General features: G+C 30.3%; 1 protein-coding gene across 1 annotated transcript; it reads right to left on the minus strand.

Moving 5' to 3' along the window:
- Positions 1-940: 940 nt before the first annotated feature.
- Positions 941-4,123, minus strand: LOC115707318 (uncharacterized). The gene is made up of 5 exons (XM_030635237.2): positions 3,969-4,123; positions 3,319-3,580; positions 3,132-3,237; positions 1,871-2,014; positions 941-1,490 (listed from the first exon to the last, which is right to left on the minus strand). The coding sequence occupies exons 2-5, from the start codon at positions 3,564-3,566 to the stop codon at positions 1,221-1,223; spliced, it is 768 nt and encodes a 255-aa protein (XP_030491097.2). The 5' UTR covers positions 3,567-3,580; positions 3,969-4,123; the 3' UTR covers positions 941-1,220.
- Between the last annotated feature and the right edge of the window lie 10,222 nt (positions 4,124-14,345).

Here is a 14,345-nt window from a genome sequence, read left to right on the forward strand (position 1 = left end):
TCGACCCCCATTAAATGAGCTTTGAGGGGGTATTTATAGTGTTTTGGTGGGGTAATCCCTAGAATTGTTCTTACACATGTATCTGTAAGTATCCATAAAGTTGGGCATTTCCAATGAATATACCATGGGTGATGCATGGTCAAATCCCTAGGTGCTGTAGGGCTTTTATGAAGAATGTCCTTTTTGCCTTGTGATTGACGTGACTCTTCGCAGAGTAGCCGTCGCTAGACTTAAATGATCATTCTTGTAGCGCCGCTTGTTTGGGGGTTGTGCCGTCAGACTTTATTGCGTGTTACAGTCCCAACACGCTTCCTCCCATGCAGCATTAAATGCGACTTGATTGCTCGGGAGAGACCTGACATATCCCGGAGAGCCTTCACGCTATACTAGCTTCCTGGAGTACCTTGTACTCCGGGTGCCTCCTCCGGGACCCATGCTAACAGCGCTTCCTTGTGGCGCACAAAGACTTAGCAAATGTTTACAAGTTATCTGATCCACGTGTCCCCTCTCGACTGGCCCACGTATTTTGGGCGAATTCTGGAGCAACAACTTTTATTATAAATATCTCCATTAGACCCCTTAGGTTAAAGTAAATTATATGCTAGACTTAAGTAGAGAGTGCGTGTATATTGAGCAACCCACTCAAAAAAGTGGATATATATTAATATATAATATAAAAATATTTTGATTAATAAATACAAAAAATAAATATTTTTCAACTTATCTTTAAATGAGGATAATATTATATTGGGGATATGGAAGATAAAGAAAAACAAATTAATAGATACAAGTATTATTGATTAGTACTTGAGAGAGATTTATAGTGGGTATAATTCCTAATTTGATCAAACTTATGGTATTGCTGCATTATTATTTAAAAAGTTGAAAAATGTTCAAAATTTACCAAGACAGCATCCAATAAGACATGCAGCCTGATTAATCTACTTCTTAAATATTCTCTATCATTAGCAATGGTACTGTTCTGCTCAACCACACAATGATTTAATATTCATGAATGTATGGAAAAAAAAAATACATCAAAACTTTAGTAACACCTTTCTCACTCAACAACAGTTAATTTTTTACTCAGAGAACTCTGTATTCTAATTGTTCCCTCCAGAAAAACCAATAAGGAATCAATTCTCTCTATTCTGAACCCCCATCTTAATCGAAACCGACGCCATAGGGCATTTTGAAAGACAAATAAAATATACCAGGAATCAAGTTGAATCATTTTTAAGGTCGCCACCAAGTAGATCATCATCATAAGAAACCGGCATCCTTAACCTCTCATGGACAGACACTGTTTTCTTCTCATCATTTGCGGGCTCACTTCGATTCTTCACTTCCACCATGACTGGCGAACCATCCGAAATATTTATTTCGGATGTTGTCTTGTTCAAGGAGACATCGGGAATGCTTTGAGACGAGCTACCTTTCCCTTCCTCTGTTTCTTGTCTTATATTTGGTTTTGGTTGCTTGAATTGCTTCTGCAGAAGGACAAAGAATCTTGTTAAGAACTAGTAAATGAAAACAAGACAAAAAAGGCTGCCACTTTCAAGAAATATGGTATGTGAGCAAAAATTTGGATTCTAATTTAGATTTGGATGACTGAGTCAAATACTAAAGAATGTGGAAACCTTTCGCTTGATCGCGATACTAGAATGTTTCACATGGAATATTCCCAAGTGTGCTCCGAATGTGGTAGTAAGGTTCAATTTTAAAATGATTATGTTTCTTAAACAAGAAATGCCAATCGCATAAAGATAATACAAGTAATCAAGCATTAATTTTACATTCTTTAATATGAATATGTATGTCGTCCTAATATGAATATGAATATTAGTTCACTATTTCAGATTTAACGCACCTCAAACTCTTTCGCTTTGTTCATTATCTCTTTGTAGGCTTTTGGTTCTCGCGTTTTAAGGATGCTCCATAATATGCCACCACCTGTTCGATATCGTCTGCCATCAGAAGTCATCTGACCTCCACAAGCCTGGACTGCTTCCACCTACAATATTTTCTTATACATATCAAAAAGATTATTCCAACTACTTTAAGAGTGGGAGATAAACAAGTAACCCGTTCTTCTGATTGACAACACAAACAAGATGCTTTCATGAAAACATTCCCCTTATATCTCTACAATCTAATTAATTAAAGAGACATACAATCAGAAATGCTTCTGCTAACCATCCTTGTCATAACACAAAATCATGGGCATCCAAATTTTCGACCGAATACAATTCTTGAACTGAAAAGTTTTCCTATGTCTGCCTTTTCTCTACCTATTTATTATTGTCTCGTGAGAACTAGATCAGTACGAGTTTTCACAGTCAAAATGTGGACACTGGCATCCTAAAGAGAACCAACACTCGTTGTTAACCATGCATGTTTAAAAATTAAAATTAAGTTTATTTAATTGGCTAATAAAATTACCCGCATAAAATGTTAGCAACATACAGAAAAAGCAAACGATGAAGATTCGGCCAGGGAACATCAAAGCACATAGCACAGGACTTGAAGGAGCAAAATAGCTTTTACATCTACAATAGAAATCTGCAAGTGATGGGAAACATTGTTGAGCATCAGAAATTAAGAATCGTTGTGGCTACTAGAGTGGATAAATATTTTGAGCTCCCCTGCTGGTTCAAAATCAAGAACAACCAGTTTCTCACCTTCACTTAGAAGGGCTAACTATACCATGAATATCTAAACCAAATGGGGAAATAAAGAGATTAAGGAGTAGACAGAAGGCTAGGGAGGTCAGATAAACCTTAAAGGGCAATGCAGTTCCAAGTTCATAATCCGTCTAACGGGTAAGAAGATTGATACAGCAACAAGAAAGAGTCTTTGACAGAGCATGAAGAAAGAAGACAAAGAGATAGATTACCAGTTTCAAGAGAGTTCTGTGAATAGCAATGCAAGGTATATAAAATCCCACTAAAGACAACCATTTTTTTATAGATTTTCTATGAAAAACAATATGCTATATTTTTACATCAATTGAGCATAGTCTACAGATAGGACTGCGAAACATGATAAAGACAAGTTGCTGAAATAAACCTTAAACACTATTGGTATCCGATATGAATTTAAAACACAATGCATGAAGAAGAACTCCATACCTCTTTGATGAGATCGCATAATGCGGAGACCCCAAGACATCCAACTGCCGTATAAACCATGTACGATTTCTTCTCTTTCAAACGCCTACATGTATCTAACACAAATCTGCAAAAGACAGAGACTTATTTTCACAACATTTTCCGAATTGAGTAACTGTTTGATAAGTAAATCCCAAACCTTGTTTACCTGTTTATATCTGTGACATTAGGAGCTCCACCTGCCCTCTTTCGCTTATTCTTCTTCTTGTTAGCCCTTCGCCTGCGCGTTTTACTCTGAGAATCTTGGTTGGTTTCATTGGTTTGACTTTGATCCAAATGATTGTGTGAATTTTGTTCAACAAGTTCTCCTTCTTCCACATCAACCATTTCAACATCATCTTCAAAGATATCATCTTCTTCGTGTAAGGTATCTAATATGCTTTCAACTCCTTCCATTTGTTGGATTGAAACTGCAAGTATTGACACAAAATTTGGGTCGTAGGATTTAAGCTTTTAAGGGTTTGTTTTGTGTGTGAGTATTGCTTAAATACCATAATCATTCATATATTTTTCTCACCAACAATAAATTTCACTGAAACATTTAATCAAACACCTAAACTACATAACCAAAAATCAATACTCCACAAACAATTTAGTTCTCAAACAACTAACTGGGCATCACAAAAATTCTTCTAAACGCAGGAAAAGATTCTAATTTAGAGAGAAAAAGAGCAAGAAAGCAATACACAAGGAAATTAAACTACATTGGAACTCAACAATTAAAGGTAAACAAAACAATAGAATAGAATAGTATCAATATAGGAAGAAAGCAAAAGAAGACTGAGATGATAATAATACCTTGGTTGGAAGGATGAGTTGGAGTTGCGAAGGAAAGAGAGAGAAGAGTGTGTGGTCTGACTCTGTAATCTTCTTCTTCTTCTTCTGTATGAAATCTACTTTTTATTTAGGGCTTTTAGGTTTATCAATGACTTTTATTTTATTTGCTTGCTTATGTAGTTTTCTAAAGTATTTTATTATTTTAAAATTATATGACCTAATACTTACGTAATTATTAAATTCTTTTTTTAAAAGAAAAAATACAATTCTAATTAATACAAATCCCTTTTTAATGTATTTTAGCTAAATTTTAACTAAAATTTGAGAATCATTATTTTTTATTATTGCTCTCTTTATTTAAGTTAGTATTGTGTCGTGTTCAAATTTATATTTTTTCATGCTAATATGTTGCGAATTTTCTTATGATAATTTCAATGTCCAAACTCATTTGGTGCACAAAATTAAAATGAACAATTTTATTAAAGTGTCTCCAACTCGAAGGGTACTCTCCATTTTTTAGCCAAAAAACTAAAATAGATAGTCAATTTCATTCTCTTCAGTTGGGAGATAGTGTTGTTAGTTGGGTTTTTTGGATTTTCAATAAGGCTACACATGCCTTTGCAAGGTAGGGTTTGTCTCACCCTTGCAATGGTCCGTTGTGTTTCTGGGAGGTAAGTCCCCATGTGTTCCCTAAACTCTTTGTTTTGGTTTAATAAAGTTTTGGTTTTTAGCAAAAAAAAAAAAAAAATAAATAAAAAATAATTATTATTGTTCCAATCATATGCTCAACACTTAAGTTAAGATTTGATTATTTTAATAGTATTTTATATTTTGAATTTATTATATAAATTTATTTAATAAAATTATAAAAACATTAAAAAAAAGTTTAGCAAGAAAAGTAGGGAGCTTCCTTCATTCTCTCTTATAGGGAGTCATTTTTTGTATGATTGGTACTCATTTTTTAAGTTGGGGAGTGTGTTTAAAGAGCATAATTGGAAATATTCTTACTCTAGTATATAGTTATACTGGATGATTGAGTTTTTTTAGAGAGAGAAAAATAGAAATTTTTATTAGAAGACAATAATCCATTATATGATAATATAATATAAAGCATAATCAACAAGATAGACAAACTATGTTGTTTATACTAATAGGAATAAAAATCCTAATAGCACATTCAACTAAAATACTAATAAACTGCCAATGTTGAAGCATTAAAAAGTACAAAAAATGCTAAATCTCCAATCAAAGTGAACATGTGACAAATTACATCTATTAATGACCATAAATCAAAGATCTTTCAATAAAAATTAGGTGATAACAACCACATTATTCAATGAAGGAAATAACCAAACGACCAACCATGACAATAACAATCGTAACATATAATCGCACCACAAACCATAGCAATAACTTTCAAATCTAAGCTTTTCCAATTTTTCATTTTTTCACCTTCAAAAAAAGTACTTCACATTAGATTATTTTTTTTTCCAATTAATTATCTGCTAAACTTAATTTGACTAAGTACAATTTATAAACACCAATAAAAATGTCAAAAGATTTAAAAAAACCACACACGTGACTTAAAATTTACAAAGAAATTAAGTCTAAAAGCTCAAAAGATAACTCTTATTCAAGAGTTATCAATTTGTCATACTTTTAGGGCTTATTGCATGTTGTATCTTTCGTACTTGTCGTTTCGTGTCATGTTTAAACACATATTTTTTCGTTCGGTGTCATGCCAATTTGTATAGTATCGTGCAGTATTGTGTCCAAACTCATATTTAATCGTATTTATGCCTCCCGGGCTCGTACTAATTTCCTGACGTGTCAAAGAATATCCGACCTGTATTAACAACACTTCTACATACACGATTATATACATTATTTGGAATAAATAAGATTTTTCCTTATCAAAAAAAAAAAAAAGATTAAATAAAGTTTTGTCTCCTAAATTTTTTTCATTTGCAAAAATCCTCCCAAACTATGCAAATTGTCATAATTATCTTATTTCAGTTACATTATTCTCATTTTTTATTACAAATTGCTTATGTGGCTATGAGTTACAAGTATAATTGTAGTACAATGGCTTATTTAATAACTTTAAGCTAACTAAAATTTAGTATTGTCATTAAACATATAAATAATGGGCTATTTTCAAAAATATGGGAAAAATTATTAAGGTTATGATAAATATGGCATAAAAAGTAAATACCACTAAATATGGCATTATCTAACCAATCAAACTAAAAATATAAAAAAAACCATACAAAACATTAAAAAGAAATCTGAATTTAAAATTCATAAAAAATAAAAACTTAATTAAATTACCATAAAAAATATTAAAATTCCCTTCATATTTATTTTTTTAAAAAAAATAAAACAAATAAAACTATAGTGATTGCCGAAGTTGTCACTCGTGCTGGAAAAGTCACCGGAGTTTACTGTCGGCACCGGAAAAGTCGTCGGAGTAACCGCCGGTGCCGAAAAAGTCACCGGAGTTGCTGCCGGCGCCGAAAAAGTCGTCAAAATTAGCATTGTCGCTGGAAAAATCACCAAGAAACCGGTTTCTTTGATGTTAGAAACCGGTTTCTTGGTGATTTTTCGGTAATTTTACCAGTGACAATGCCAAGTCCGACGACTATTCTGGAGTTTGATGTCGGTGCCGAAAAAGTTGCCGGAGTAGTTCCTGGTGTTGGAAAAATCGCCAGAGTTATTGCCGGCGTAAAAAAAGTCGTCGAACCGGCATTGTCGCCAAAGAAAATCATTAGAAAAATCACCAAGAAAGTGGTTTTTTCATCGAAAGCGGTTTCTTCACCAAGAAAGTGGTTTCTTCATCAAGGAACTAATTTTGTTACACAACAATAATAAAGATTATGAAAACAAAACAAAAATGATATACACTGAAAATAATTGAAACCAGTTTCATCAATCAACCAAATAGAGAAAAAAAATATAAAAAAATTACCAAGAAACTGGTTTCTTCATCAAGAAACCGAAAAAAAACCAGTTTCTTGGTGATTAGCCCGATAATTTTTCCGGTGACAATGACAATTTTGACGAATTTCCTAGAGTTCTTGTCGATGTTGAAAAAGTCACCGGAGTAGCTGTCGGTGTATTAGTCGTCAGAGTTGCTACCAACGCTAGAAAATTCGTCAGGCCATTGTCGTCAGAAAAATTACCGAAAAAATTACCAAAAAACTGGTTTCTTCATCAAGAAACCAGAAACCAGTTTCTTGGTAATTTTTCTGGCGACTATGCCAATTCTAATGACTTTTCTGAAGTTTACTGTCGGTGCCGGAAAAGTCGCCGGAGTAGCTGCTAGCGTCAGAAAAGTCGTCAGAATTGGCATTGTCAACGGAAAAATCACCAAGAAACCAGTTTCTTAGACTTCAAGAAACCGGTTTCTTGGTGATTTTTCAGTGATTTTTCCGGCGAAAATGCCAATTCTGACGAATTTTCCGGCGCCGGCAGCAACTCCGACGACTTTTCCGGCACCGACCGCTACTCCGGTGACTTTTCCGGCACCGGCAGCAAACTCCGGTGACTTTTCCGGCATCAATGACAAATAAAACTTCCTAAACAAATAAAAACAGTAAATATGGGATTTAGAAACCTAATTACATATATATGGCATATCAAATACCATACAAAAACCTAAAAACAAAAAAATACCATATAAATTGGCCAAACTTAAATGTGCCATATTTATCATAAGAACTTTTAAAATCCCATACTAAGTGTAATTTCCTCATAAATAATAGCTCTAAATATGCAGGGCCGGCCCAAGCATTTTGTTGGGGGCCTTGTGCAAAATTTTAAAATTAGGTTCTTTAAAAAAAACCGTGTACATTAAAACTACAATTCTATTACTAGCTTTTTTTAAGATTCGTTCATAAATTTTTAATTATAAATTTTTTATTTATGTATATATAATAGGAAAAAAAAGAAAAATATAGGCCTTTTCTTTTTTTTAAAAAAAAAAAAAATGGGCCTTAAAAAATGAGGAAATTACACTCTATACCCTTTTTATATTGTCCTCTTTTATTTTTACCCTCTTTTCTAAAGTCTATCATTTTTACCTCTTTTTTTAAACATTGTACCAATTTTGTCCCTTTCACTTCAAGATACTCTCCATGTGACTCTCTTATGTCGGGGTATTTTGGGTACAATACATATAAAAAGAGGTATGTTTCAATTAAATATAAAATTAGAGGTAAATTTAATTAATTGATTAATAAAGTAGTATTTTTCAACTTACCCCTAAAAAATAAGGGCCTTGTGCAATGGCCCAAGCTGCCCAATACTTAGGCCGGCCCTGTAAATATGTATATACAAACTTTCATAATTTATTATTAAACTGTTAATTATGTATTTATTTTTTGTTTAGACTCTTAAATAATTTAAATTAACATTATATTAGTGTTTTATCAATAAATTATTTAAATAAAAGATCAAAATACAACTCCATGAAAAAATTTGTAATGATTTTTATAATTTAAGGAAAAATTTTGCAATTGAAAAAAGTTAAATGGACAAAACTCTAAGAAGGTCATAGGATTAATCTTATTTATTCTATTATTTGTCTTCTCCATTTCTCTCTCCATAGCAAACCATTTATTTTTGTTTTTTATGTTTTCTAGATTCATTGAATCTAATCCTAATTACATGAAACAATAGTAATGTTACGTGTACTTTACCTCACCAAACAAATTTAATGGTATTATTTATTTTATTTTTTTTAAAAAAAGTAAATAGAATTTTTTTTGATAACAAGTAAATAGAAATTTTATTAATAGATAAATTAGATATAATCTAGTATTAATTTTTGATTCCACCCACTTAGAAATTGTATTTTTCAACTTATTTTTATTTTAGGGGAATTATTCTATATATTATTTTTTTTAATTTTTTTTTTCAAATTTACGGTTTGAGTTTTTAAAGTGGTCGCAGCACTAGTTACAATAGGGGTTTCTATACAATTTTTTGTTGCAATTTAGGTTGCAGCGCTAGTTATAATAGGGATTTCTATGTAAAATTTTAAAGTGTAAAAATGAAAAAGCCCTTTTATTTTATCATTTGAAACTAGCTCAAGTGTCAATAAAGAATTATTGGGGGTTGGGTGTGTAAGGTTTAAGAATCAAATCATAACTTAAGTAATTGAAAAATATATTTATTAGACACTTTAATAAATAAAATATTTTTTTATCATAAATAATAACTATATGGATTAAAAAATTATTATGATACAAAATTAAATGACTAATTATGTTATGGGTATCAAAAAAGTATTAAATTATCATGAAAATAATGTGTAGATACCATAAGTTAATTTATAATTTATTAAGGGGCCAAATTATAAATACCTAAAACTCATTATATAATATATGTATCATACGTAATGACATAATACTGAAATAAGTTATATAAACATTTAACATATTATCATTCTTCAACAATAGCTTTAAGTTAGTGTTTCTACTCATCTTTTATCATTTTCTTTTTCTTTAATTTAACAAAGATTTTATAAATTTATGATTTAGAGTTTTTTTTACATTAAAACACTTTTAGGAATACGTTTAGATCAGTTATATATATTTTTTTGAGTGTTTTATAAATTCTAATATAACACACTTAAATTATATGTGTAATTAATCTTAATTATACAAGTTTGTTGGACAATTTTTTACTTAATTTTTCTTGATATTGATTATAATTTTGCTCTTTTTAATGTTGCTAGTCTTTTTTATTGTTCAAAACTTCTCATACTCTTGTTAAGCTTTATTTATCTATTGCCACTAGCAACTTATGTTAGACTTGCAATATGTAAATTGTATTCAAAATAATAGTGTCATGCCTCAAACAACACTGTTGATCAATATATGATGTTGCCCCCATTCCTCATTCTTTAGAACACTTTGCTCTTGAGGGAGGTGATTGAGATTTTCTTCTAAAAGAATCTTTCACACATTGTCTAGTATTTATTGTGTAAGGTTGCCTAAAAATGATACATACCATTTATTTTATTCTTAATGATTGTGATTTTTTTAATGAATATTTAATTTGTGACCCAATGTATTGTGATTGGAAAAGATAAGATATTTTGTAAGTTGATATTTTTTATTAAATATAGTTGATAGTTGAGCATGGAATTGAATTGGGACATTTTGTCCTATATATATAAGTACCCCATATTGGAATATGATTTAATGATGAAACAATTGTAAATAAATAATAATAGGATGGGATGTACTTATTATATGAGTAATACTACACAATAAGATTACAATAGGATATTTAGCAAATGAGTTAGTAATCAGTAATAACATGTTTTTTAATAACATAATTATTTAAAATGATAATATATTGTAATTACATGGTGTAACGCTATGAAAATTAGAAAATATAATTAAGATATCACAGTTATTTTTAATTATATAATATAATTATATAGTTTAACAAACACGTCAAACTTTATAATTACTCTAAAGTACACTTAATTCTAAATTCTAATTACACAATAATTTTCTAATTATATATGCCCTTAGTATTGTTTTTGACTAGAAGTTTGGATGAAGACTTAATTTACACGCATTAGTTATAATTAATAATATAGACTGAATTGTATTTTTTTTTTTTTAAAAAAAAGACTCAATTGTTATAATAATAATAATAATAATAATAATAATAATAATAGACTCAATTGAATAATTTATTAAATTATAAACATGCATAACACCTTGGTTGACCTTTAAATTATATTTCATACAATACAAACATTAGTACAATTGTTTGTTGTTATTGTTTTTTCTTTTTTGCAATAAAGAAGATTATTTATGTTAGAAATTATAAGGAATAATTGTGGCTAAAATGTTAATTTTATTTATTTATACACTCAACTAATAACTAATCATAATTTTTTTTGGATGATAAATACTTTAGTAGATTTTATAGCACTTAACAACTTATCTAAAAATAATTTTTATATAAAAATAGTTAATAGTATTGGATTTTTAATTTAAATTATTTTTCCATTGAAATGGGCAACAAAGTGGTGTGGGCATGAATTTGAGTGTGCATTTCTTGCAAGAGAGAGAGAGAAGATAGCTTACCCACTTAACCTTCTATTTTATTTAATTAATAATTAATTGAAGTGTCCCCCACAATTGAATATTCTTCTTGGACCCCACACTTCTATCTTTCCACTCTCATTTTTCATCACAATTTAAGTATTTATTCTTTATTATAAGGGTAAATGGCGGCAAAATCCCCAAAATTTTCATTTTGGTTTCACTTAACCCCCACAACCCAAATTTTTGCGGGTAAACCCCCAAAACCACTATTCTGTTAGCAATTTAACACTTCCGTTCAAATTTAGCTGTTAAGTGCCAGGTTTCATTGTCCACGTGGACACAATATACACGTGGCACAATTTAATTGGCCCACGTAAATAATTATATTAAAAAAATTAAAAAAATAAAATAAAATTAAGTTAAAATTAAAAAAAATTATAAATAAAAAATTTTTTTTTTTCTTTTTTTTTTTTCCTTTCTTTCTTTTTCTTTCTTTTCTTTCTTTTTTTTTTTCTTTTCTTTCTTTTTCTTTTCCTGTACGATACTCTCTCTCTCTCTTCTCCGTGTGAAGCATCTAAACCCAAATCTGAAGCTCCAAACCCAGATCTGAAATACCTAAAAGAAAATTAAACAAACCCATCACATAAACTCAAACAAACAAATACATGCATCTCAAATCCAAACAAAGTAACAAACCCAGATTGAAACAAAAAATCTCAGATCCAAAAAATCCCAGATCCTTTCTCTTTGTATCGACTTTCTCTCTCTTCTTCCCATTCTTCTTCTTCTTCTTCAATTGAATCGCCTAAAAGCTTGAGATTTCATTCGCTGGAGGAAATGGCTAGCTCCAACCCTGGGATCTTCCTCGTCTAGTCTCCCTGCCATTTTCGTCGATTGCCCAAGTAGCCACATGTTCGAACCGGGCGCTTACAGCTTGGGGAACCAGCTAGGAACCTTCGTCTACAAAGGAACCGTGTTTGCTACGGTCGGCTTTGCCGCAGGGAGACTAGATGCTTGGGGAACCGGCTAGATGCTTCCCACGGAGAAGAGAGAGAGAGAGTATCGTAGAGAGAGAGTATCGTAGAGGAAAAGAAAAAGAAAGAAAAGAAAAAAAAGAAAGAAAGGAAAAAAAAATTATTTTTTTATTTATAATTTTTTTTTAATTTTAAATTAATTTTATTTTATTTTTTTAATTTTTTTAATATAATTATTTACGTGGGCCAATTAAATTGTGCCACGTGTATATTGTGTCCACGTGGAAAATGAAACCTGACACTTAACAGCTAAATTTGAACGGAAGTGTTAAATTGCTAACAGAATAGTGGTTTTGGGGGTTTACCCGCAGAAATTTGGGTTGTGAGGGTTAAGTGAAACCAAAATGAAAGTTTTGGGGGTTTTGCCGCCATTTACCCTTATTATAAACAAAAGGGAATATGAGAAAAATATGTCCATATCTTAAAAATAAGTATATTGATGCACTGGATTTTTGTAATTTTTTTAATGGTTTCCATTAATCATACCCATTAATCATATCACAAATCTACTATATCTTTAGGTGTGCTGTTTGAGGAGGTTATAACTTTATTGTCTAAATTTATGGGAGCAGTTTTGTCCCATATTGCTCGTTATTTTTAACAGTCTATGGTTTGACAAAGTATACCCTTCGGTTAGATGATGAGTTATCTAAGTTTAAGGAAATTCCTACGTTAGTTGCGAGTGTCTATATCGTAAATTCATGAGTAATTTTAATTACTACGTCAAAAAAAAATATATATATATTAATGCACTACTTTATTATTATTATTTTTTATGATCTTATGCTATTTTTGATAATTTACCATGAAAAAAAGTATTATTCAAATTATTTATTGACATGCGTATAAAATAAAATACTATACACATGTGAAATAAATTATTTAAATTTTATTTTTAAGACATCAAATTTGTCACAAATTTACATAAAATTTAAATAAACACGTTATACAATGTTATATAAAAAAATACAAAAACAAAAAAAAAGTATATTAGTGCACCCATTTGTGAATGTTATTCATTATGTATTCTAATTTGTATGTGTTCATTACTTAATTAATGTTTTATAAAATACTCACATATTAATACTTTGACCCCAACCCAATTTTTCATTATTAAATGAGTATTGTTATAGGATAATAATATACCTAATACTATTATGAAATAATATTTTATAATTAACAATTTTTTATAATATTTATTAAAGTATAATAAGTAAGATATAATATTAAATTGTACCAAAAGTAATATTACACCTCACAAATATACAAGGCACTATGAGTGCCCTTTAGCAATAGGAGTGTCAATTTGTATTCGCGGGTCGTAATCGTATCGTGTCGAGACCCATGTATAACATGTATATGCTTAATTCGAATACGACCTGTGTAACTCATTTATAAACATATTTTGTTTAAACATATAATATGTTTATGACCTGTTAAAACACTAAAATAACTTTAAATAGGTTATTAACAGATTAGTTTCGTATAAATTGTGTCAACCAAATACGACTCGTTTACTAACGGATTAGACGAGTCAACGCAAATACCACCCAAACCCATTTAAGGCAAATCTAAACCCAAACTTGCTAACTCTGGTATAGGTTTCGAGTCGTGTTATCGTATCCGACCTATTTTACCGACCCTATTTTACAGTAACAATATAAAATAATGGTCTAATTAACAATTTTTATAATATTTATTAAAGTAAAATAAAAAAATCCCATATTTTTTTTTTTAATTTAAGCGTTTATATATTACACAATGCATAATCGAGAAAAAACCCAATATCAAACTATACTTAATAATAAGGGAGATTGACGGCTAAACCACTTGAATTTTACGGTTTGTAACACTTAACCACAAAAACCGAATTTTTGGCGGCTAAACTACCTAAACCCTGGTTCCGTTTTTCTCTGCACACCTCCGTCCGAAAAATCACGTTAAGTGCCACGGTGGACTGTCCACGTGTACACACTTTGTACACGTGGCAAGTTTTTAGTGGTCCACGAAATATTAATTTTTAAAAAATAATTATAAATATTAAAAAAAATTAAAAAATCAGAAAAAAAATAAAAATATTTTTTTTACTTTTTTTTTTCTTTTTTCTTTTTTCTTTTTCCTTTTCTTTCTTTTCTTTTTTTTTTTTCTTCTTCTTTCTTCTTCGTGTCAACTGCAATTCAACCCCTAACCTCTTTAGACGGTGGATTCGTGTCAACGCAATGCTCTTCATTATCCGAGGCCATTTGGATTCATGAACCACAAACGGTGGCCGTACTGGGTTCTTCAACTCT

Source organism: Cannabis sativa, chromosome X (assembly GCF_029168945.1).
Source record: "Cannabis sativa cultivar Pink pepper isolate KNU-18-1 chromosome X, ASM2916894v1, whole genome shotgun sequence".
NCBI classification, from domain to species: Eukaryota; Viridiplantae; Streptophyta; class Magnoliopsida; order Rosales; family Cannabaceae; genus Cannabis; species Cannabis sativa.

Excerpts from the sequence above, each read along its gene's own strand:
- LOC115707318 (XM_030635237.2), bottom strand. The coding sequence starts at position 3,566 with ATGGAAGGAGTTGAAAGCATATTAGATACCTTACACGAAGAAGATGAT. Across the intron at positions 3,238-3,318 it reads AATGTCACAGATATAAACAG|ATTTGTGTTAGATACATGTA; the intron begins GTAAACAAGGTT and ends TGTCTTTTGCAG. Across the intron at positions 2,015-3,131 it reads TATGCGATCTCATCAAAGAG|GTGGAAGCAGTCCAGGCTTG; the intron begins GTATGGAGTTCT and ends AAAATATTGTAG.